This window comes from Porites lutea, chromosome 2 (assembly GCF_958299795.1).
Source record: "Porites lutea chromosome 2, jaPorLute2.1, whole genome shotgun sequence".
NCBI lineage: Eukaryota > Metazoa > Cnidaria > Anthozoa > Scleractinia > Poritidae > Porites > Porites lutea.
In genome coordinates, this window is record NC_133202.1 from 34,966,906 (window position 1) to 34,988,718 (window position 21,813).

A 21,813-nucleotide genomic window follows, 5' to 3' on the forward strand; every position below is an offset into this window, starting at 1 on the left:
GCTGCAGGTTCATTTGCCGCCACGGATGCAACTTCTGCTGCCGCCGTCAAGTCTGGGTTGGGGTGTTGCACTGAATCTGCCATCGCGAGGGTCCTACTGCAATCGCTCCTCGTTCCGCTGGTAAACTGACAGCGAGTGGAGTAAACAAGTCTTCTTCCGCTATTTATTACAATGTTCCTAAGTATTCCTTACGAAAAATTCTCACTTAGTCAAGAAGACTGCATTGTTGTAGCATATTTCAAATTTGCATATGATTATGAGTGTTATGAAAAGTGCGAGCGGGCTAAAAGATTTGCACTTTTCTATACCATCCCTGTTGTCTTTTTTTACTGTCAGGTTATAACGTTTGTAATTATCGAAGTATATATTGCAAATTATCGCAAATATTTCCTCTTCTTTTGTCGCCCAGTAGTGGCTCAAACCTAGGCATGAGCACAATTACAAACTACATTTTCCCAATGATCAGAATCCTAACGACAGACGTAACTGATAGCGCCAAGCTAGCGTCAAACTTGTAGTTTTATTGGGCTGTTGGCTATTACGTGGGACGATATGATTTATGGAAATTGGTCCCCTGTTCCTTAATGGTTTCAAATAACTGTCAAATTTAAGCAAAACAAAACGCTATCACATGTAATATCTTGAAGATGTTGTTATTAAAATGACGTTTTTGTGAAATTTGTTTTCAGGAGAATAAGTTTGACAAATTGTTCCCGAGGAATTAAACGTGGAATCGAACATGTTCGTTAATTGCTAAATTGCTAATATATTCTTTACGATATGAGTTTGTTTGTTGGTGACTACATCGTTTATCGTTTTAATCTACTTTTTTAAAAAGCACTTTTTCAGGATAAGACGTTTTCGAAATTTCTTTCTTTGAATATTTCCCGAACAGTAAAATTAGAAAGCAAATAAGGTGCTCGTTAATGCGGTGAGCTATCCCTAGACTGTTTGAAAGCCATCTTACAAACCCCACGCGTTGTAGAAAAACAATCCATACTTTTTATGTTGAATTCAGAGGCAGCTGGCCAAAGGCTGTTTGTGACGAGAGTACCGGATGGTAATTTGACAAGAACAATACAAAAGAACGATCGCTTTTGATTGGCAGAGATGTGAGCTTAAGTAAGCTGGCTTTTTGAAAAAGCCAATTTTTACCAGCGATGGCTACATAGACGGTGATTTCCGATATTGTAATGTCTCGATGTACACTTTGTCGTGCGGTAGGTTGTTTTTTGCAGAGAAGAAGATAAAACTAAAATGGGTTGTAGTCCTTCCCACGCGGTCATCATAAATTCATCACCAACCCATGAGACTATATGCTTGCAGCCGCGAATTTATATGGTTTCCGAATCAACGCTGTGTTTGTTAAAAGATGTGGGTGAATTAAGAGTATATAATATCGATGAAACAGACCCTGCAAAAGCAGCGGAAAAGTTTCGAGGCGCTCAAGAACAGCTTCAAAATCCCCTCCTCTTTCATCCTCAGCTTCGCGGACGAGAGCGGTCAAACACTGATGATTTAAGGTCGCTATCGTCAGACTCGGGACCATCGAGTGAACATGTTGGCAAGCAGATGTCCACCGGAGGCCATGACATTAATCAAAGCGACGGGGACATGGTCGGAGTATCCGAAAACGAGGAGCAAGGAGACAGTGTTGATTATCAAAGTCAGTATGGCGCGGGCGGAATAACAAGCGAGGAAAGGAAACATATTTTGAAGGACGGAGCGGCACAGACTTCAAATGCGCATTCAACAATTGTTGAAGTTTACAGCTACAGAACAAGCGAGGATGGTAGCACTGCAGAAAATGAAAGCAAGCGCGAGAGACTAGCTATGGAGCCACCGTATATTGCGGATAGCGCAAGCACGGCTGCTGCAGTTGATGTGGTTTCATCGATTGAACAAGATCGAACTTTGGAAGACACGCAGAGCGAAAGCAAGATCGAGGAATTGGATGTCTTGCCAGATGCGACATTCGGTTGGTCGGAAACTTCTTGTAGGGGAATACCTGCAGCGAAAGCCCCCGAACATCTGGAGAACGCAAAAGCGAAACGAAAAGAAGCGGCAATCGAGGACACACTAGAGCTTAGCAATTTGTGACAAATGTTCGGCCATTTAAAATGCTAAATGTGTCGTTTCGTTAACTCTTTTAACAGCTAGTTTTAATGTTTCGTGTCACGCGAGACTGTTTAGTCTGCCAGAAACTATCAACAACCAAAGCCATATCGAAAAACGAAGTGCAAGGTTGGAAAATTTTGTATGTGAATCAAACAACGGACGCCTTCTTTTGGGATAATCATGAATGGTATTGTAAATAGAACGGCGAAAATTGGTTTATGAATCTTCATAAATGTGCGAATATACTCGAACTTGTTACAGTTGGTGATGTTTAAGACAAAGTGGGATCGGAGTTCAGTTCGTAGTACAGTAAAACCGATTGAACAAAACTGTTTCTTTTTGAGGAATATGTTATGCAAGTGAACACAATGTACGTACTTTGCATTTTGCGATATGAGTTTACAATTAACAATTATGTCAGCTGTGATGAAGTTCGTTATATGGTCCGATTTCAGTATTTTAGAAATAGTACTGTAAAAGCTTTGTATTTTATGTCGTTATCTGTTTTTTGGTCAGTAATCAGAGTAATATAGAACCGAGCGTTAAATTTTGGTGATATGCTTATCTTTCATAAGCTGGATACGTCAACCCTCCTAAAACTGCTTTAATAAACGTTTTTTCGTTTGAAACAATGTAATATTCAACACGTTAAGCTAAGCCTGGCGCAGTTTGCCTTATATTTTGTAGCTTCTGTAATTAATACCGTAGGCCTGGAAAAGCAAAAAGTAATGATAAAAACAGAATAAAGTGATAATAGTAAAAAAAAAATTATGTGCATGCATGAAATAAATAATTAGATCGGCGCGCAACTCTGCCGCATTTGTTAATTCTCTTTTTGGGATTATTTCTTATTCTGCTTCTATGATTACGTGTTGCTTGTGTTGTGAAGACACGTTGTATCTTCTTGAAACGTTCATTTTCCAAAAGGAACTAATATTAGTTTTAATTTACTTTCGTTTAATGCCGACTTTGTCCTATGACACATGTAATAAATTTGAAATCACCCTTTCGCGTTTTAAATCATTTATGACAGACACACTGTCACTGTCAAAGCAATATTTTTTGCCATAAATTTTATTAAGTTATCGATCTGCTGGTTGTCGGACACGTACGGAGCTAGACTGTGCTGGTTGTGCAGTACTGTGGTTTTAGTAACAAATCGGGTGATTCAGGGTCAAAAACGGTTATTGTCTTTTTCATTAATCCGGTTTTCGTTCGTACTTGTTATAAAAATAAAATTGAAATAAAGTTATAAATTGTCCTAACAATTGTATTTATAAGAAAACATCAGATTTGACATTTTTTCTCGTATACTTGTTCGAGCTTGTTATGTCATTTGCAAATTCGTTCGCAAAAACTACCTTTTTTCTAATAATGTTTTGTTCTCAGCCATTCAGTGCACGCCGTGAAGTTTTAAGAAACAGTTTATGAAATTTTGAAACAAATGTAGAAATATATGTCATATATGGTAAACATTATTGTATCGTTATCGTGTGCTCTTTCCTTTCCGTCAGCTTCATTGATGAAAGAAAAATTATTTAGTTTTTCAGTAGATAGCCGTTCAGACTTACATCACTTTTCGCGTGTGTTTAGCCTGTTCACTGTGAAAAAGCAGTTCCATGGGCACGAGGTAGGACTTGGTTTCAGACGAATTTAATTGAGGCGAATAAAGTAGCGCCCTGATGTCGAAAACAAAGCATAGAAATAAAACACAGGCATTGCACGTGGATCACGCTTCTTTTGTACATTTCTTTGCCGTCGTTGCCCGACTACAACGTGAAAATGCCTAAATTCACGTTTTGTCGAGGACGGGAACACAAGACAACAATTTTCTTTTCTTTTCCTGAACTTTGATACAGCCTTTTAATTTAGAATTCAACTCCAAAAACATTTGCCAACATTTGACGAAGTAAACGAGATGGAATAAGTGCAATAAAGTTTGAAGCGGTGCGAATTCCTTTTTTAAGTGACGGTTTTGTAGCGTCGCCGTCGTTGTTGCTTAAGCTCCCTAAAGTCCCTAGTAGCACGACGTTTGAAACGGACCTTAGTTATACTCGGCAAAATGTCACTGAACTGTAAAGGAAGTTTCAAATGCGAAATCCTGAAAAGCTCAGGTAATATTAATGCTAGCTTCCATGTGTAATCTCTGTGATCATTTGATGCATTTGCCAAGAAAACATGAACAAAGTAAAAAATAGAAAAGGGAATTTAACAGAAGTTGAAAAACATCAATCATAGGTCAACGTTTTTCGAAATGCGAAAACATATCTCGCTAAATTGCTTTACTTTATAATCTTACAAAATTCGAAATGTCGGAGTTCCGGTAATTTGTAATATTCTACTAGTCTCTCCCTTGTAAACTTTTCAAAAGACATCCGGGCTGCGATAAAGTTTACTCTGAGCGGATGAAACGGCAGGAAATCCATGGTCCCTAGCAAAAATATAACGCGTTATTAATGACCAGCTGGTCTTATAACTACCCTATTGTTTACCTTGGCTATTTTTTTGCGTCAGCTCTTTGCGTAAGTGGTTACGTTTGTCCGTTTGTTCTACTGTCCCTTGGGAAGACAGTCGACGTTTTGTTGCTTTTTTCTTTTCGGCTAGATTCGCAAATGTGTGGCCGGGGGCGGGGTTGGGGGGGGGGGGGGGGTACAAAACTGAGTTTTAACCAATCAGTGCTCGCTATTTGCGCACAGTGGTTTTCGCTTGTGACAAAAATCCTTCATCAACCAATCAGAAGTTGCGTATCACGTTAAGTTTTCCCGCCTTTTCCGTGTTTGTGTTGGTAGTATTGACTCCCTGCACAACGAAAGACTGTCTGTTTTGAGAAAAAGAAATTTCCCGGAAAATGGAAGAGAATTGATGATTTCGAAAATCTCGTCTTTTGTAAGATCAAACAAACCAATAAAAGAGGGAAGTGTGATGTCACATTACCATGGTAGCAAAATTCCCGGATCACAACTGATACGGAGCTTACTCAAGTAGTTTAAGGCCAGGGACCTAGGGGTTTTCCCCGTAGAAAATGAATTATTGGCCATAACTTTGGCATAGATGATGGCACTGGGTCAAAATTTGGCACAAATAAAGAACTCATCGTCCTTAACATTTTAAGATATAACTTTTATGTTTATAGTCACGTGATATGTCATGTGACCATTTTGCTAAAAATCGTAAATTATTACCCAATCGGTGGCCGGTTTAAGGAAAGAAATCGAGAAATAACGTTCAGTTCTAATTCATATTCATTATTACACTTTACGTTTGGAATGACCGTCCATTGCCCTTCAATAAAAAATCATGAGGGAAAACATCATTTTACATGCCCGAATTTAATCTTGAATTATTTTTAAAACTTTAATTTTAAACTTCGCGTACATTCATTCCAAACGTAGAAAGTAAGGTCTTTTTATCCTCTTTTTCAGAAATGCTAATTTGTTTATCCAATCAAAGTAAATTCGCCACCAATTCGCCAATTTCCTTCATTTTCAATTTCCGGTCACGTGACATGTCATAATTCTAGGATTACTGATTTTTTTCTTTACCTAAAATGTCTTTCATGCTAAGGGAGCCGTTCGAACACTTATAAAATTAAAAAAGATATTTAATCGTATTAAATTTTAACATACTTCTAACAAGTAATCACAGACCATTACCTGCCTCTCAAATCTATTGTTATAAATATAGTTTCGTTTAAACACTTACAACGGACAACAAACCTGAATTATTTGATAGGTTTTTGTGATATCCAGAATAATCAAGGTCGAGGTAAGTTTTATCAAGCGAGCCGAAGGTCGAGGCTGATAACACTTACCGAGACCTTGATTATTCCGGATATTACAAAGACCGAATCTAATAATTCTTTTATCACAGTATACATTGTTCCGAAATAAATAGCGACAAACAAACACACCGTCGCATGGACATAGTTTTACATTGCTCATGGAAATCATGCATTGCGCGCACAACCTAAAGATTAGTCAGCTATCTTTCTAGCAGATAACTAACTAATCTGTAGGTTGCGCTGATTTCCAAAATTAACTGTAGGCTCTTAGCCAATAAAAAGACAGATAAAGAGTACAATGTATGATAACAACAATAATCGGAGACTAAATCAAACGATTGCAAATAATTTATTTTGCCGAAGACGTCAAACACACACTGCTCGTTTTCCAACAAAAAAGCTACAGCAATAAATTATTTTTCAAATTGTCTATTTATTTACACTACTGCCTGATTCTGCCATTCTTGCCGTGGTATCAAGTACCGGCGTCTTGGTTGTAAAGCATGATTGGTATGAGTTATTGCCATGCATCTCCACCGAGCTCGAGATATTAGACTAATACAATTGAGAATCTCACCAATAAATTAATTGAAACTTCGACAAAAGAGAGCCTTGATTAAGAGTCACCTTTACGGCAAATGGCAAACGTTAATTTGTACCATGTGGACAAACTTTCCCTTAATTTGTGCTTTACTGTTCATTACTTCTACTCTAAAATTAGTAGCTTCACGTTAGTTTTGTCTACAACAATTGTTTTGGACTGTTTCTAGTTGCACGCTTTCTATTTTGAGAAATTCTCAACGTGAACTAACGCCGTCTTCTGTAAACGTCAGTCTAAATAAAATCTTTCTACTAACTATGATAATATGTGGTGAAATGATATAACTACTACATAGATTGACCAAAAAGAAAAAATTCTAAGGCAATTATATACTTCTGTAACATAGCGACTGACTTCTTTTCCGTTACACACAAGCAATACAAACGATAAAGAAAAGATATCTACAATATCCAGTTGGTTACTGAGCTGAGGACTGTGTGTGGTGTAGTAAACTACAGATTTATTGAGGCTGACACTTTTTAGTGAGTGAGTGAATGGAAAGATGTCGGTTTCATAGTGTATGTATATATCTATTGAAAGCGAAATGATAACTGCAATAATTTCAAAACTCATCCTTATTTCCCGGAGGAAAAAAAGAATCACTACCGCGTAGATGGTATGGTTTTATAGTCTTAATTTTGCAGAATTTGCCTTTAAACTGTTTGAAAACGATTTTTCGTTTGATATATAGGAGTGGAACAGTAACTAAGATAATTAACAAACAGTATGAAATTTAGAATCGCAGAGAAAATTATAAAGTCTTTAAAATAGCTGTCTAATTACTTTCTATTTGTAGAATTTAACTAATTCTAAATAATTCGGTTTTCATCGAAAGTAACGTTACCGACGCTACTTTACTTATTTTCATGTCTTTCCCGCTCTTGTTGTTCATTACTGCCTGTTCTTCTTAAACTTGGTAGCTGTCGCTCGTATCTGAAATATAAAATAAGGCAAACTATTAAAACTTCGCAAATTAACTTCCAGTGTGGATTCGTTTTGGTCTCGTCCTAAGGCCTCATTATTTCGGTTGGGTCACCAGAGCGAGTTTTCGGCCGTTCGATTCGGTTGCGTTACCGAAATGAATTGACCGAGAAGGCCTGGGAAGATATCGCAGTGGGACCAGGAAAGATTTGTTTCAATCAGTCATTTTAGTATACATGATTACCCCGTTTTCAACAGTGGACAAAAAAAACCAACCTGTTTGAGATGATCTGCATTGCAAAACGTCCGTTTAGACATGTTAATCTGCTCAGCCTGGAATGATTAAGAAAAAAAAACTCTGTGAAGGATAACTTTCAGTGGAAACAAGCAAGACTTATGTCACGAGACCTGTTCGTTAGAGTCAGATTCCAAACATACACAACTGAATTCCAATCCCTGTGGCAGTTTTATTCACTCGGCTAATCCGCAAAGATTACCAAAATGTGGCTCTTGTATTGAACGAATTTGCAGAGCTGTTGTAACAATATGATACCTGTAGAACGTAAAGTTCATCCAAAGTTCTGATGCCTTAGAGCACCTGAAAAGTAAATTCTTTTTGGGCTGCAACAACAATCTCATACCTCGAGTCCTCTGGGTTCCTGGTTAGCGGGCGGACGCAATGAACTATTCTTGCGACCACCCGCTGACCAAAGAGAACCAGATTCTAACGCCAATTGACGACTTGATTACGAAACTGGCCTGATTGGAGAATTAGGCCTGGGCTCTCCAACACGTGACATGTAAGAGGCGCTTTCCATAATCTTTATAAACTTCAAAAAGAAGGCCAAGGGAATGGAAACCAGAAACTGGAGATTTTGGAAAGCGATCCTCACTACCCTTCCAGGTTTTAGTCTGTTTGAAAATTAAACTCAATCTTTTTTATCACTGAAAAGCATCCCAGTTTTCCCCAAATCGGTAGTAATTAGAAGCATTTCTTTATCATTTACTTCAAAAATGACTTCCTTGTCATAATAATTTTTTAACATAATGACTTGAATCATGGGAAAAAAGAAAGACGCTTGACAAAGAAAGGTTTAACAGGCTAAAAGACGGGTGTACCTTTAGGGGATTGCACTTGCATAACCATTATCAACTCAAAGTAAACATACACTTACGTGTAAAATTAAAAAGATCTGTTTCAGCCCCAAAGTGTCAATTCAGCCCTGCAGGCCAAAGTCTGATTCTGCCCTTCCTGGAGCCATTTGAGCACAATTTACGCCAAAAAAGCTTAATCAAAAGGCTATTCCAGCCCACGGTAGGGCCCATTTCAGCCCTAGGACCAAATCAGCCCTAGCTAATTGGACTGTATTGGCCCTGATTTAAGGGAGCCAAATTAGACTCAAAATAGGACTGTATTTTGCTCACCGAAACGGCCCTATTTTTAGGGCTAAAACTGATCTTTCTGATTTAGAGTGTATCTTCTTATTATTGAGTTAGATTACTTACCTTCCAGTAATTCTTGAAAATCTCTAAAAAGTTTCCCCAGATACCAAACAACAAAGGTGGTGTAGCCTAAAAGTCAAGAGTACCGCAACAAAGTTAATGAAGACACACTCTTAGGCTTCTTTTGTACTTATTTCTTGTTTAAATCAAAGTTACATCACTCATAACCCATTTTCAGGATGGCGTCACTAAACTACAACTACTACTCCAGAATACATTTTGCTTTTCTTTGCTATTGAAATCCGCATACAGTATGAAAGGTTTACACAATATGCCAACTCGGAAAGACCTGTTTGCACATGGAAACCAGATCCTGCAACGCCTTTTTATAATAGACACTATCATTAAGATGGCCAATAAAGCAAAAAGTTTCGTGGTAAAGAGAAATACCTCTTCTCCTTCCCCAGTATATTGAAAATAATTCACCACGTCCTTAAAGTCGTCCACTGTTGCTTGGACCTTTCCTTGCAAACGAGAAAGGTCTTTTTCACCTGCAGAAAGAACAAATAATGCAGTTGAAAGACATTAAAACTCCAGTTAGGGACCGTCTAAAATGTCAATATTTCATGTTGCTTAAGAGAGGTGCCAACTATAGTGCTTTTACAAGGAAGAACAAATATTAATAGCATTTTGGACAGGTGGACGTTAACAAGGGACGGTCGTACATGGAGGCCTGGGGAGTACTCCCTAAAATTTTCTATGGGGGTTTACCGCTGAGTCTTCGAGACTCCAAACCTGTTCCAGGCAAAAAGAGATGAATTTGCGACCTCCTTCCAGACAGTAAGTCTTTGGACGAAATCCAGTATTAAGGATGAAGTCAGGTGAATTTGAGAACCAAGTAATGCTGAAATATTCATACCTGTTGACAAATATTCTTTCACAAAACTTTCAAAGGGCTCACGGTGCGATGAATTTTCACCTCCCAGTACCATCTCTGCCTGCAAGAATAGAGATCTTTAATAATGAAGTAAGAAATAAAAAATAGACAAATGCTGATAGAAAGAGCTGTGGCAGCGAAATTCTCCGCAGATCTACATTTGCCTATCTTACCATACGTTTTCACGTTTTTTTTTTCTGTCTTAACCTTAAGCGGAATATGACAGAAAACACAGAAGAATAGCCTGTTCCAGGAACCAGAAGAAGGGCTCATAGTAACAGGGTTCATACAAAAAATTGCAATCATTTGTCAAGAACTTTTCAAGGACTTTTCAAGGACCACATTAGATTTTCAAGGACCACCTACTAGGAAAATAATTTCACAAGTTGTACAAAAATGCACATTCCCAGTCTATTCTAATAAGACTTTAAGGCTTGAACTGTTTGCTTCACCAACTTCTCTGCATTTTTCAGTTCACTTGTCTTTAATTGATAGTTAAGTAATGCATAAAACATAGAAAACTTTATGTAAATAATCTTTAAATTCTCTAAGCTATGATTTATATTCTGTCTTGGACAACCAAAAAGCATCAAAGAACTCTTTCCAGGCCACTACATTCAAAGGTGAAGAAAATTCAAGGGCTTTTGAAGGACTTGCACAGATATTTAAGGACTTTTCAAGGACTTCACCTAAAATTCAAGGACTTTTCAAGACTGTGTGAGCCCTGTGTTACCATTAAAGGGCCACTATAGGGAGAACACTTCTACAGTGATTAGTAGGGCTACCCTTTTAAATTAAGGTTACTTTTATTTTGATGACTTCAAACGATATAAAGTTGTAAAGAATGACGTACCTTAGCTTTACACGTTGCTAATGAAATCTTTGCCTCGGCGAGTTCTAAAAAGAAAGATGACAAAATATCAAATTACCACTGGATGGAAAAACCTCGCGACCTTAAATCAAAATATTGTGAAACCCAAAAAAGTGAAATGGTAAATGTTACAAAAGTTTAAAATTACCTGCTTTGATATCCTTAAAGGAAACCTGTACAAAGGAAGAGACAAATTAATTTCTGAAAAAACTTACATTAACAGTATTCCAAAAAGGAGGCAAGTATAAGATTTTTCTCTTCCACCTCCACGCCGACTCTCGAGAGCCGATTTATTCCGCGCGCGAGTGCGTGTTTGGAGGGATCCACTAACTAAATTAACTATCTTTATGAAAAAAAATAGGCAACTACAGGAGAGAATTCATCTTCTCTTCACTAATTGTCGACTTCATTCACTATACTACCTGTTTGTTTCAGGTTTAGCGGGCTATGTAAGAGATATTTCACTGAAACATTCGTAAGATGCTCGAGTCTGATTTTATCAGGACTTCTCAAACTCATTAATAATTCATTAAGAAAATACAAAGGAAATTAATGTTTAATGAGTGTTTGGAAATCGGATGAAACACTGCTTAGTATTTGGATCCTTAATTTCTCCTTCAAAAATGATTTTGTTTGAGAAGAAATATCAAACATTCGACACAGTGTTTCATTACCAGATGAAACACCTCGAAGTTCGTCAAAAATACTCCGCTGCGCGTCGTATTTTCAACTCTCTTCTCGGTGTTTCATCTGGTGATGAAACACTGCATCTCATGTTTGATATATTACATCTGATCTTGTGTTAAGACTGCAATGCATTGTAGTTTACCTGAGAAGCGGCCAGGACAGAGTAGGGGTCTGGTAAGAGATAGTCTCCCGGTTGACCGTCCTGCCTCTTGTCACAGTAAAGTTTGACAATATACTGCATCAGATTAGTGTTGCTATCCTGAAAAGTGAAAAGCAGTTTTCAGTTTCAACGAAAATAAATTTGCGATTGCTTTGGTCCTCAGACCTGTCGTGCTTCCTGGATGCTTTAAATTCATTTGTCTCTGTCTGATATTAGAAGGTAGCAAATCCGACGGGAATTTCACACATTCTTTACCCGTTATACATGTCATGATCCTTGTTCGTTTATTTTCTGATTGCTTCGAACTTTTTTCATCTGCTAGGATAAACCTGGGAGTATTTACTTTGCTTTTGTATGCTTTCCGTGTTCTTTGATTATTTTTTTGAAAGTTTCTATCTGGTGACTATTGGCTGGCAAAAATCTTTTCACACGTTAGAGTTGGCGACCAAGATTTAACAAGAGTGGCAGAGACAGTTCAAAAGAAGAGGGTACACTAGTAGTTTCAGTTCTCATCACATCAGTAGGCGCATAAGGCCTTCTCCAGCTCTTCTTCCCATAGGGAATACCTGAAGGTCCGCAACGCGGTTCTGGGCTTAGTGTCTCACCTGTGTTTTGACGTCCTTTACTTTATTAAGTACTCCTAACTGAAATCCGTCGGCTTGACCTCTGTTTGTTCCTCCATTCATAAAGTTTCCCAAGGTCAGGAGAATAGAAAGGACGAATGAAATATCCTTGCTAAAACATGAAAGAAAAACACCTCATGAGAAAAAATAACTGGAAAATAAAGGTTGTCTTACTGGGAGAGGGTAAATACCATTGCCATTATCTCCTAGTCGATATCCCAGCTGTGCTAACCAGAATACCAAATTTGAGATCACTACTCGATTGTACGTTGGTTAAATAGGCAGTAACAAGGAGCCCATGCAGTAAAAATTTCCAGTGTATTCTCAGTCTTTTTTTTTGGGCGAAATACTCTATGTTACCACAACTAACATTGGCTGAGTTTCTGTACGTCAGTACTCTTAAAACAAGAACGAGCTGAAAATGTTCATTGAAAAAACAAATATACCAGTATTAGCGCCTATAATTAATAACGCAAAGAAGAAAATAGTAGCAAAGATGGTCGGGCTTACTTAGTACGTAGCAGACTGCTGGCCTCTCCTATTGCAGACAATCTTCTATCTAAAGATCCAAGAAAAAAATATAACATTTAGTGCAAACAGAAACTCATAAGGGGTTATGAGTTTTTGGTGCAAATCAATGTAGCTCAGACGAAGGAGCACCCAAACAAAAATTTGAAAAGAAAGATCCAATATTTCGAAAAGCATGTGGTACTACGTAAGTGAACCGAGGTCAACAGATACTGTTTGAAAGGTGAGACCATAAATCATTTCGTCCAGAAACATAGCATAAGAAACTCAAAAGTTGTTCATGTTGTTCCTTTTCTTAACCAATGGAAGACAAGTATAGAAAGCTCTTACCAATGGCGGTTATTGTTTCTGTGAATTTATTTTTGTACAACCAACACTCCAGCCTTTCTGCAAAGTGGTCCATTTTGTGTATTTGAAGTAAAAATTCTTCTGGTTTGTCCAGAGGTACTGAAAAAGAAGGCGAACGGGAAAAATCATTCTCTCTTGCGTTATACATTTGAATGGCAGAAGAGCAAGACAAGAGAACTGCTAAATATTATGTTCAGTGCTTTTTCCTGATGGGACGAGAAAAGAGAGTAATTATTGCCTTTAGTAATCAAAAGTTGGTGTAATGAAGACAGAAGTTGATTTTGTCTTACCGGTGGGATTTTCTTGTTGGTATTTTGTGATCAGTTCGATCTCGTCTGATTTCGGGCGAATATCGTACAACGCCTTTAGTCTGAAAATGAGTCAGAAAAAATGCTCTCATAAAGACTAATGATCTCATGCAGTGGATAGCAGTTCACTAACTCAACTAAAATCACGGTCTTAGTCTTCGACACCCAAAGTGTGAAACAAAAAACAATAGCGGATAGGGATAGACAGGGATAGTACAACGGATAGTAACAGGGCCAGATCTAGAGACGGAGTGAAAACAGACTCAGAACCCGTCTTCAATGATCAAATGTAGACCATATAAATGATCAAATGTAGACCATATATATCTTATATAGAGCGTAAAGCTAAAGCTAATGACGTTTTTTGGCAATCTTACCCGTCCATATCAAGAACAGAATTATCCATTTTATACACAGCGGTCTTGACGTCATCCAGCTGACAGCTCAAACTGCTCATGATGATTCCAATAGTCTGTGACCGGCCATTATCCAAAAGCTTAGCGGCCTGATGAAAAACCAAACGAACAAACAAGAAACAAAAATAAGTGTCGTTGCATAATAGGACAATTGCACGATGACGATATTTGACTACAACTACCAGAATCGATTTCGGGTTTGCTTTTGTTGTTTAAATTTGTCAATTCCACTGAGGATTAAAGAACAATACCCTTAATTTGCACAAGAAAACAACAAACTCAAGGATTCTGGTAGTTGTAGTAAAATGACGTCATCGTGCAATTGTCCTATTGACCCAATCGTGAATTCCCTCCCTTATCACCAATGAAAAAAGCCTTTATCTTTTTTATCTTTGATTTTAAAACTTTCTTTTGTGCCGAATCAAACGTTATTACTGGCCTTCTAAATACAAAATATTTCATTTCTTGAAGTGCTTCCGAGGAGTTTGATGATCATCTGCTTCTTAAAGAGAGAAAAGAAAAAAAAAACATCTACATTTCAATTTAACTCACGTGTTGTCCTTTGGAAAGAGAAAAGTGGCTGTCCTCATGGAGGGATTTTCTGTGATCGTATTTCGCCTTCTTGTTAATCTTCCGACCAAACATCCTTCACCAAAAAAAAAAAAAAAAAAATAGTAAGCCTAACTCTTCGTTATATACGAACAGCTGTGGTTGTCTGTATTACAATATTCAGCAAACTTACTTGTAAAAAAAAAATCATAGTTTAGCATCAAATCTTACTTTTGGAATTCCTTTCTGTTGAAGTCCATTTCCTTCATGTTTTTCCAAACTGTGTTCTTGGGTTTGTTATTGTTTACGTCTCCAGTGTCTGTCTCATCTGAAGACAAAATGAAGAATCAAGTCTGAGTCTAACTTATAGCGAGGTTTAAACCCCTTAAAGGCCAGCTATCCACTTGTTAATTCTCTAAACTGATCCCCATACCTCTTACAATTTTCAAAGCGGTACTCAACGAACTGGGGGTGAAGAGGAAAGAGTGCAGGCTCCTACCCTTTCCTTTTCCAAAGGGGAGGCAATGACTATGAAAGATAATGCTTCGCGGAAAACCAACCTGATATGAGTATTCTTGTCCAAAACAAAGGCTTCATTTCCACGTCAGGTTTGACAGCCGCTTTCTTTGGCTTGACAGGTCCTCCAAAGCGACGTGCACCAGGACCCATGGGGGGAGGGGGTGGAGGGGGTGCCCCGCCAGGAAGAGGTGGAGGTGGGGGAGGAGCGCTTGCAGAGCCAGGAGGAGGTGGTGGTGGTGGTGGAGGAGGACTCTCTACCCCTGGGGGTGGTGGTGGTGGAGGAGGCGAAGGAACAGGTCCTGGTGGGGGAGAGGGAGGGGAAGCTGGTGATGGTTCACTTGATACAGAGCTTGATCGGGAATTATCAGAAGTTTCACTCTCCAGCCGGCTCTTCATCTCGCTTACCATTTCTTGATATCGCTTTATTTCCTTTTCATGATCAGCCTTTATCCTTTCTATTTCCTCTTTAAGAAATTTAACCTTTTCGTTTTCTGATTCGACTGTCTTCTTTTGATCGACACTTGCGACATAAACTTGTGTATCTTCCTTAGTTTTCGCGGGTTCAGTTTTCTTTGCCTCTTGAATGCCATTTACCATTTTTTCTTCTGAACTGCTAAACACATTAGGGTCACACTTCTTGTCTTCTTGTTTCTTAAAAGGTGAAGTTTTTACAGAAGACGTGACGATACCTTTGTCAAGGCTACTTTTGTTTTCTTTGCTTTTTTCGGGAAGTTTCTCGGGACCACTCTTTCTCCCCATAACAATAACAGGAGACTTGGCCACATATGTTTGGGTGGTCGGTTTTACCTGAGTAACCTTTCCTTCTTGGACGGCTTTTTTAAAATGTATTTTCTCCCCATCTTGATCTGTGATTGGTTTGGCTACGTCAGCGACCAAACCGGTTTGAGCCTGTTTAACCTGCGGAGCCCAGGGCACAAATCGCTGTGTAGGAGAAATGGGTTTCGAATTTTCTGATTTTGTGTCCATACTCACAGAACCTGTTTGAACCTGCTGAACTTGAGGAGCTTTGTGAACCGCCCGCTGAGTTGCAGCAGTGGGTTTGGGATTTTCCGAAATAACGTTTTCATCATTCTTAGGAACTTCTTTAGTTTCTTCAGGTTCTTCCGCTCGCTTATCCTCAGAGTTTTTGTCTTTAACTGCATCTTGAGAACTGAAAATTTTATCTCGCTCAAGCAGAGCTGCTAATCCTCTGGAAAGAGACTTGGAAGCATTCGTCTTCCTTTCATTGTTCGTTTCCTCTGAAGCCTCATTCTGTGTACTACGTGAAGCCAGCGATGCAACACCTGATCTACCAGCGGAGGTTTTCTTTAGGGTATGCGTTACCCATTCTGGTTTGTTTTCCTCGCGTTTTACGGGGGCATTGAATCTCTGAAAGAACAAGTTAAGTAAAAGTGGAGCTTTTTAATCGTATTGTTTCAAATTTGAAATGTTATCTTTATCATGTGGATCTATATTTAATGTTTAATGTGCTATGTGGATATATATTTAATCTTATTATTATTTCAAATTTTAAATGTTATCTTTATTATGTGCTACGTGGATTATTTGTTCCTACAAATTAGCTAGAGTGTTAAAGTGACCTTTCACCAAACAAAGCATTTTTTTTTGCTATTATAAATAAGCTTGCTTTACTGGTACGATCTAGCAGTTTCCCTCTCTGACTTAGAAACAGCAGACCTTGGGCAGCGATTAATTCTCAAGACAAACTTTCGAATTTAAAAAAGACTGAAATATCGTGGATGAGAGGATAGCAAACGCGTTCTCTTTAAATGAAATATTAAAATGTACGCTCGGACGTAAGCATATAAGGGCGCCACTGGTACCCGCTATCGGTCAATTTTTATTTTACGAGCTTACTGTTACCCACCCGACCCATAATATATATGGTGAGTGAATGAGGTAGAACACACAACCCGGAAAACGTCTACTAACATTTTTGAACAGTGGTGTGATTCGACCAATGAAAGAAGGGAGAAGGAGACAACGTTAACGGCTTAGCGTCACTGCTGAACTGGAAGGAAAAGATCTTAATCATAGCCAGTGTGATCTTTTGGTTGGCGGTTTGAACCCAATTCCCATCGCTGGGCCGGCAGACCGGCGGTAAGCCTGAAAAAGCCTCAGTTATGTTAAAAATAGTAATCGTCTTGCTACTTGCGATTAGGATGCGACAATATCTTTTAAAATGCTCCTGCAGGCAAGGCAAAAGACCTTTAGGAACATCGTTTGAGTCTTGTTTGCTGGATGTATTCATTTGCGTAGTTCAAATGGCTTTTAAGCTGTTTTAACGTCTAGACAGACAACTTCCTTATGGTGAAGGTAAAAGCTAAAGTAAATTAAAGTGTAAGTAGTTGGTGTGTCGAAACATACGACACTAACCTGATCCAGTTTACACGCGTCCGGACAAATTTTTAAATGAACAAAAACTTGCACGGATCCGCTTTTCGTTAGCCTGCTGCGTCGCAGGGTTTGATTACGTCTGCCAGGCTACATTTCTTTTTCACGGGACAGTCGACGCGAGCGACCGAACAAGTTTTTGAATGGTAAACCGTACCGCAATTTGTAACAGAATTTGCATGGTTCCGTGTAAACGGGTTTCACAGGTAAAAAATTCGTTCCTTCAACAATTTGTCCCTTCCCGTGAAAACAGGCTCTTGGGAAGCATGTGTAGGAGATAAAACCTTTAGGTTCTTTTGTACCCAAGAGAAAATACATTGTAGTCAGTCTACTGGGTTTTATGAGTAAAAAGACAACTTTTGGTTTTAAACCTTCACTAAAAGACCAACTACCATTTAGCATTTAATTTAAAAAAAATTGTTACCCGCATCCTTGCATTTGCGGTAGTTGCCATGTTTTTAGGAATTTGTGGGTTCTCCTTCTAACTGAAGACTTTCTTGAAAACAAGCAAGATTTTCCAACACTTTTGAGGAGTCGTCCTCTGAGGACAATCTGAAGAAGCGCTGTCGCTTCACACCGAGTAGAACGCTCTTGAGGAGAGTTTCGACCAATAAACCAACAGAGATCCTTCGAAAGCCACGTCTTAGAGGAAACCTTCAACAAAAGAGAAACTTTGTTCAAAACAGCTTGGCCCGTTTTCCCTGTACAATCCCCCGCTTGCTTCGCGCTCATCCCGTCATTCGCCCCCTTTTCCCCATTATATTTCCCATTGGTCTGCAAAGGATTGCAACTTGAAAAGTCTGGGTATTTTTTTCAAAGTCGTGTCATCGTGGAATCTTCCACTGATTCACTAAAAACTGTTCCTTGCCCGCGCTAGTGCAAACAAAGAAAAGCTAAGAGTGCCCGCAGACAATCTTGACTGCAAACTATTACAAAAACTCCCTTGACGGTTCGTCTTCAAGGTTTAGCAGACTCATCTTCCAAGATACAGCTTAGTGAAATCTACCTGAATCCTCCCGCAAACAGTTTTACAGTTATCACTGTAATGTTTCACCAATCCCAATTAAGAACTCAGTTACGGGATCCCAGCATTCACAACGAGTCTGATTAACAATCATGGGTAGTCGAGACAAAAGTGATCTGAGAAAGGCTGAGTACCAGTGCGAGGGCAGCCAACTATAAGTTGAGATCTGATGCAAAAGTAAATGTTTTAGGATTTCTTCTGGTCGTTATTTGTGCAATAATTTGAAAAAAAAAAATGATATCGGAATTTAATCGAGAACCGATATTCGCTTCCCTTTCTGTAATTCAAAATATATAGTATTAGACCACCACAAGGTTGATAAGGCTATTAAAGAACTAATCAACAACAATAGTGCTATTAATAATAAGCGCGTTCTAATTAGTTAAAAACCCATGGTCTGTTGTGCCGGTAAACTCATAGAAAACTTAAAGTTATTTTATAAAAGCAATAGACCACACTTTCTATGGGTTTACTGGCGTGATAACCCACTTGGGATGTTGGGAGAACACGAGAAAAGCCTGTATGATTTACAAGCTTTTCTCGTGTTCTCGGCTCAACATCCCAAGTGGGCTTTCACGCCAGTAAACCCATAGAAAGTGTTTCCTATTGCTTAAATAATGCCTTCATTATTCTTAAATAAATTTTAGTCTCCATAGTCAAAGGGCCAAAAACCATTCGTTTAAACAATAATAGTTGAGATTTCTTCCAGAGATTGAAACACAGACGCTTTGTAACCGCCTTGGTGCAGGGTATACAAAATGTGATGGCCACACGCCGGTACACAGCAAAAGTTGGTGAACAGCCTTTGTTTGGATGATTGGTCTTCCTTGAGTTTCAGCACGTCGCAATAAAAAGCCTCATTTCAATCTTCGCTTGAGTACCGAGTCACTGTTCAGGAAATTGTACTGACCTCAACAGATTCACGATTATTCGACCCAACTTTGACTTTGAGTACAAGATTAAGAATGAGACAAATCTTGATAATGAAGACGCGCCGTACAAGCTTTTAAGTTAAGTGCCGATAAACAAATCTAAATTTAAGTGAGCTGTGCATTCTTGGGATCACTAAATTACCAAATTTAGAACTAAAATGTTCGTTACAAGGAAAGGTGCTTAACTTTCCGGAAGAGCTCTTCTTCTTTATGTATAAAATTCAGAATTTTGGAAACTTTTCTAATCTTTTTTGGGGTTACCGACTATGACAACTAAGAACCAAATAAAGGTACCGAAATATTATTAGACAACATGAAAAAAAAAACTACTCAATATATATAATAAAAGTTTCTTAAACAGAGTTATCGACTACTGATTATGACTGAAGGAAATACGTCATTCCAATAATAGATCAGAGTATATTTTATAAATACTACATTCCTAATATATTTAAAGACGAACAACACAGTACCATTCTCGTTTGTTAGAAAAGTCTTATGTGCTATTTGTCAATAAACGAGTGAGCGCCGCTTAATCATAACATAAGCATCCACTTGAATTGTTTCAAACTAATTTAACTGATTTTTAATTTGTTTGCATAAAGGCAGCCACTAACAGCTAGTTTGTTTGATAACATCGTTTTCATGGAGAAAGTGAGAAAAACTTAGCTACTGGGTCGCGACTCTCCGAATTTTCCAGGAGCCAAAACTGATACATGCACGTTGAAGTACATGAAAAGTTTGGCGTCCGAGTCAATTAGAAACGCCCACACGTATTTCAATTTGTATCTGTTGAGCTGTTGTTCCCGCCTGGCTCGGCCAAGACATTCGACCTTGGAGCAACTTTGATTTAGATAATCAACAGTTTATTTGCCAAACAATAATGCATAAGTTCTTAAGATTATATCGTATCTTGAAATTTATCCGCGTCCCTGTTTTCTTTTAACTGGACTGGACCGAAATCGACGTCTGACCCAAAGTGGGCACGTCGCTAATTTGGGTCGACCCAATAAGGGGCCAATTAATTTCAGCTCATAATAGTTTGGCGACTGCAACGGCCAAAGTTTAATTGGACAATTTTTAGCATATTGAAGTATGGTTTACAAAGCGAGCTTACTAGATGTAGTCCCTATGTAGCTAGTGTGAACAGAAGAAATAAAAAAATGGAAATAAAATCCCGGAACGGCAAAATGTCTGTTCTCTGCTTCTCATACTGTTACTATATTCGTGATATTGAGAAGAATCCTATGACTAATCACGGGGTGATATGCTAAAAGTGATTCATTTACTGTTATAAACCGGTAACCCGTTTTTAGAACCTTATTTGTGCTATGCGGTTGTTATCGGCCTTTCTGCGGTATAGGATCATACTCTGAACAAACAGAAGCCAAAACACAGACGACGTTGATAACTGAAAAGGCGAGAGGATTAGTTGGTTTAAGAATCTGAGCAACGAATGCGATAAGACAGCTGTGAATATTGCGAGCCGTGATATAGTTCATGTTTCGTTTATAACATTAATCGCCAAAGGAACGTTGTAAATGTTTCAAACGTAAGGGTAGAAAAATCCTGGGCTAACAAAAACGCGAAATGTTTTTGCTATTCAATATCGGCTGACCTCTCTGTACCCGAAATTAATATTCTACGTCTAAAGTGTCACTCCAAGACAAAAAAAACATGAATAACATGATAATGGCCTTATTCTACCGTGCGCTACACTGATAAAGAATGGTGTTTTAGTGAAACTGCAGACTGTTATAGAAAATTCAGAGCGGGTTCTGGTAAATTTGAGCTGGAGAGCGGAGGAAGCGATATTTTGTAGAGTAACAAGGAATATTGGTTATACAATACTGTTTAACAGTATCACTGTTATCTTATGACAAAACGAGCGCACAGAAAAAACCTCTGTCTTGATTCCATACCGCGGACCAATGGTCAAGTTAGAAGGTTTCAATAAATGTTAAGAACTGCTCATAGGGAGTATTCAAGTGACAAAGAAAAGCAACAGAGAACTTCTAACTGTTAGACAAAACACTAGAGAGGTCGTATAATCGTGTCCTCTTCAGAGTGGACGGTCGTCCGTTCGGCAAACTTTCGCCGCCGATTATTTTGTTGGCACGGGTGCTGTTATGGTAAAAGTATTATTAAATGATAATACAAAGCGTAATGCATCAAATACCTTACAACTCCGCTTGGTTAATGCTTCAGTCGTGGCCTGAATCTTTTAGCAACGTTCAGCCCTTATTGACTTTGTCACAACCGATACACGTACTGTATGTAATGAGTGAGCGAATTAGGGATTATTTAGGTGGGGTAAATCGACACCAGGGTTATTACTCACGCGACCTTTTCTACGTATATCCTTTTGATTCTTCATAATGTCTGATCGATAGAAAAGTCATGATTTTCACTACCCACAATTTCCTTTTTAGTGGCTGGTAATGTTTTCTCATAGCTTTTAATCTGTAAACAGTGTTTTCTAATCGTTGAAATACAAGGGCAATACAAGTTGTTGCACTGCCCCAAAAAGGTTTTACATCATCGCTTGTAGTGAAAGTAATATCAGATATATCTGTCTTGTTAATCTTAGTATTAAAGACAGACATGTACGTGTGTAGTTCCTGATTTTGTA

The 21,813-nt window shown here is 38.4% G+C and overlaps 2 protein-coding genes across 4 annotated transcripts; one reads left to right on the forward strand and one right to left on the reverse strand.

The window, feature by feature from the left end:
- The first annotated feature begins 1,063 nt into the window (after positions 1–1,063).
- On the forward strand, positions 1,064–3,710 carry LOC140928463 (uncharacterized). Its single transcript, XM_073378216.1, has one exon. The coding sequence runs from the start codon at positions 1,258–1,260 to the stop codon at positions 2,098–2,100; it is 843 nt and encodes a 280-aa protein (XP_073234317.1). The 5' UTR covers positions 1,064–1,257; the 3' UTR covers positions 2,101–3,710.
- Positions 3,711–6,229: 2,519 nt separating this feature from the next.
- Positions 6,230–21,491, reverse strand: LOC140928464 (uncharacterized). Of its 3 annotated transcripts, XM_073378217.1 has the most exons (18): positions 21,361–21,491; positions 17,650–17,879; positions 14,852–16,199; positions 14,523–14,619; positions 14,295–14,388; positions 13,704–13,831; positions 13,309–13,388; positions 13,001–13,117; positions 12,653–12,701; positions 12,125–12,254; positions 11,502–11,618; positions 10,821–10,845; positions 10,655–10,698; positions 9,784–9,862; positions 9,315–9,415; positions 8,928–8,993; positions 7,698–7,754; positions 6,230–7,433 (listed from the first exon to the last, which is right to left on the reverse strand). In XM_073378217.1, the coding sequence occupies exons 2-18, from the start codon at positions 17,677–17,679 to the stop codon at positions 7,392–7,394; spliced, it is 2,604 nt and encodes an 867-aa protein (XP_073234318.1). In that variant the 5' UTR covers positions 17,680–17,879; positions 21,361–21,491; the 3' UTR covers positions 6,230–7,391. The 3 variants fall into 3 exon arrangements, with proteins under 3 accessions (XP_073234318.1, XP_073234320.1, XP_073234319.1); XM_073378219.1 differs by lacking the exon at positions 13,001–13,117; XM_073378218.1 differs by lacking the exon at positions 11,502–11,618.
- Positions 21,492–21,813: the final 322 nt, after the last annotated feature.

Coding starts and splice junctions, on each gene's coding strand:
- LOC140928463 (XM_073378216.1), top strand. CDS start 1,258: ATGGGTTGTAGTCCTTCCCACGCGGTCATCATAAATTCATCACCAACC.
- LOC140928464 (XM_073378217.1), bottom strand. CDS start 17,679: ATGGCAACTACCGCAAATGCAAGGATGCGG. Junction 11,619..12,124: donor TAAAGGACGTCAAAACACAG/GTGAGACACTAA, acceptor TTCACTTTTCAG/GATAGCAACACTAATCTGAT. Junction 7,434..7,697: donor ATGCAGATCATCTCAAACAG/GTTGGTTTTTTT, acceptor TTTATATTTCAG/ATACGAGCGACAGCTACCAA.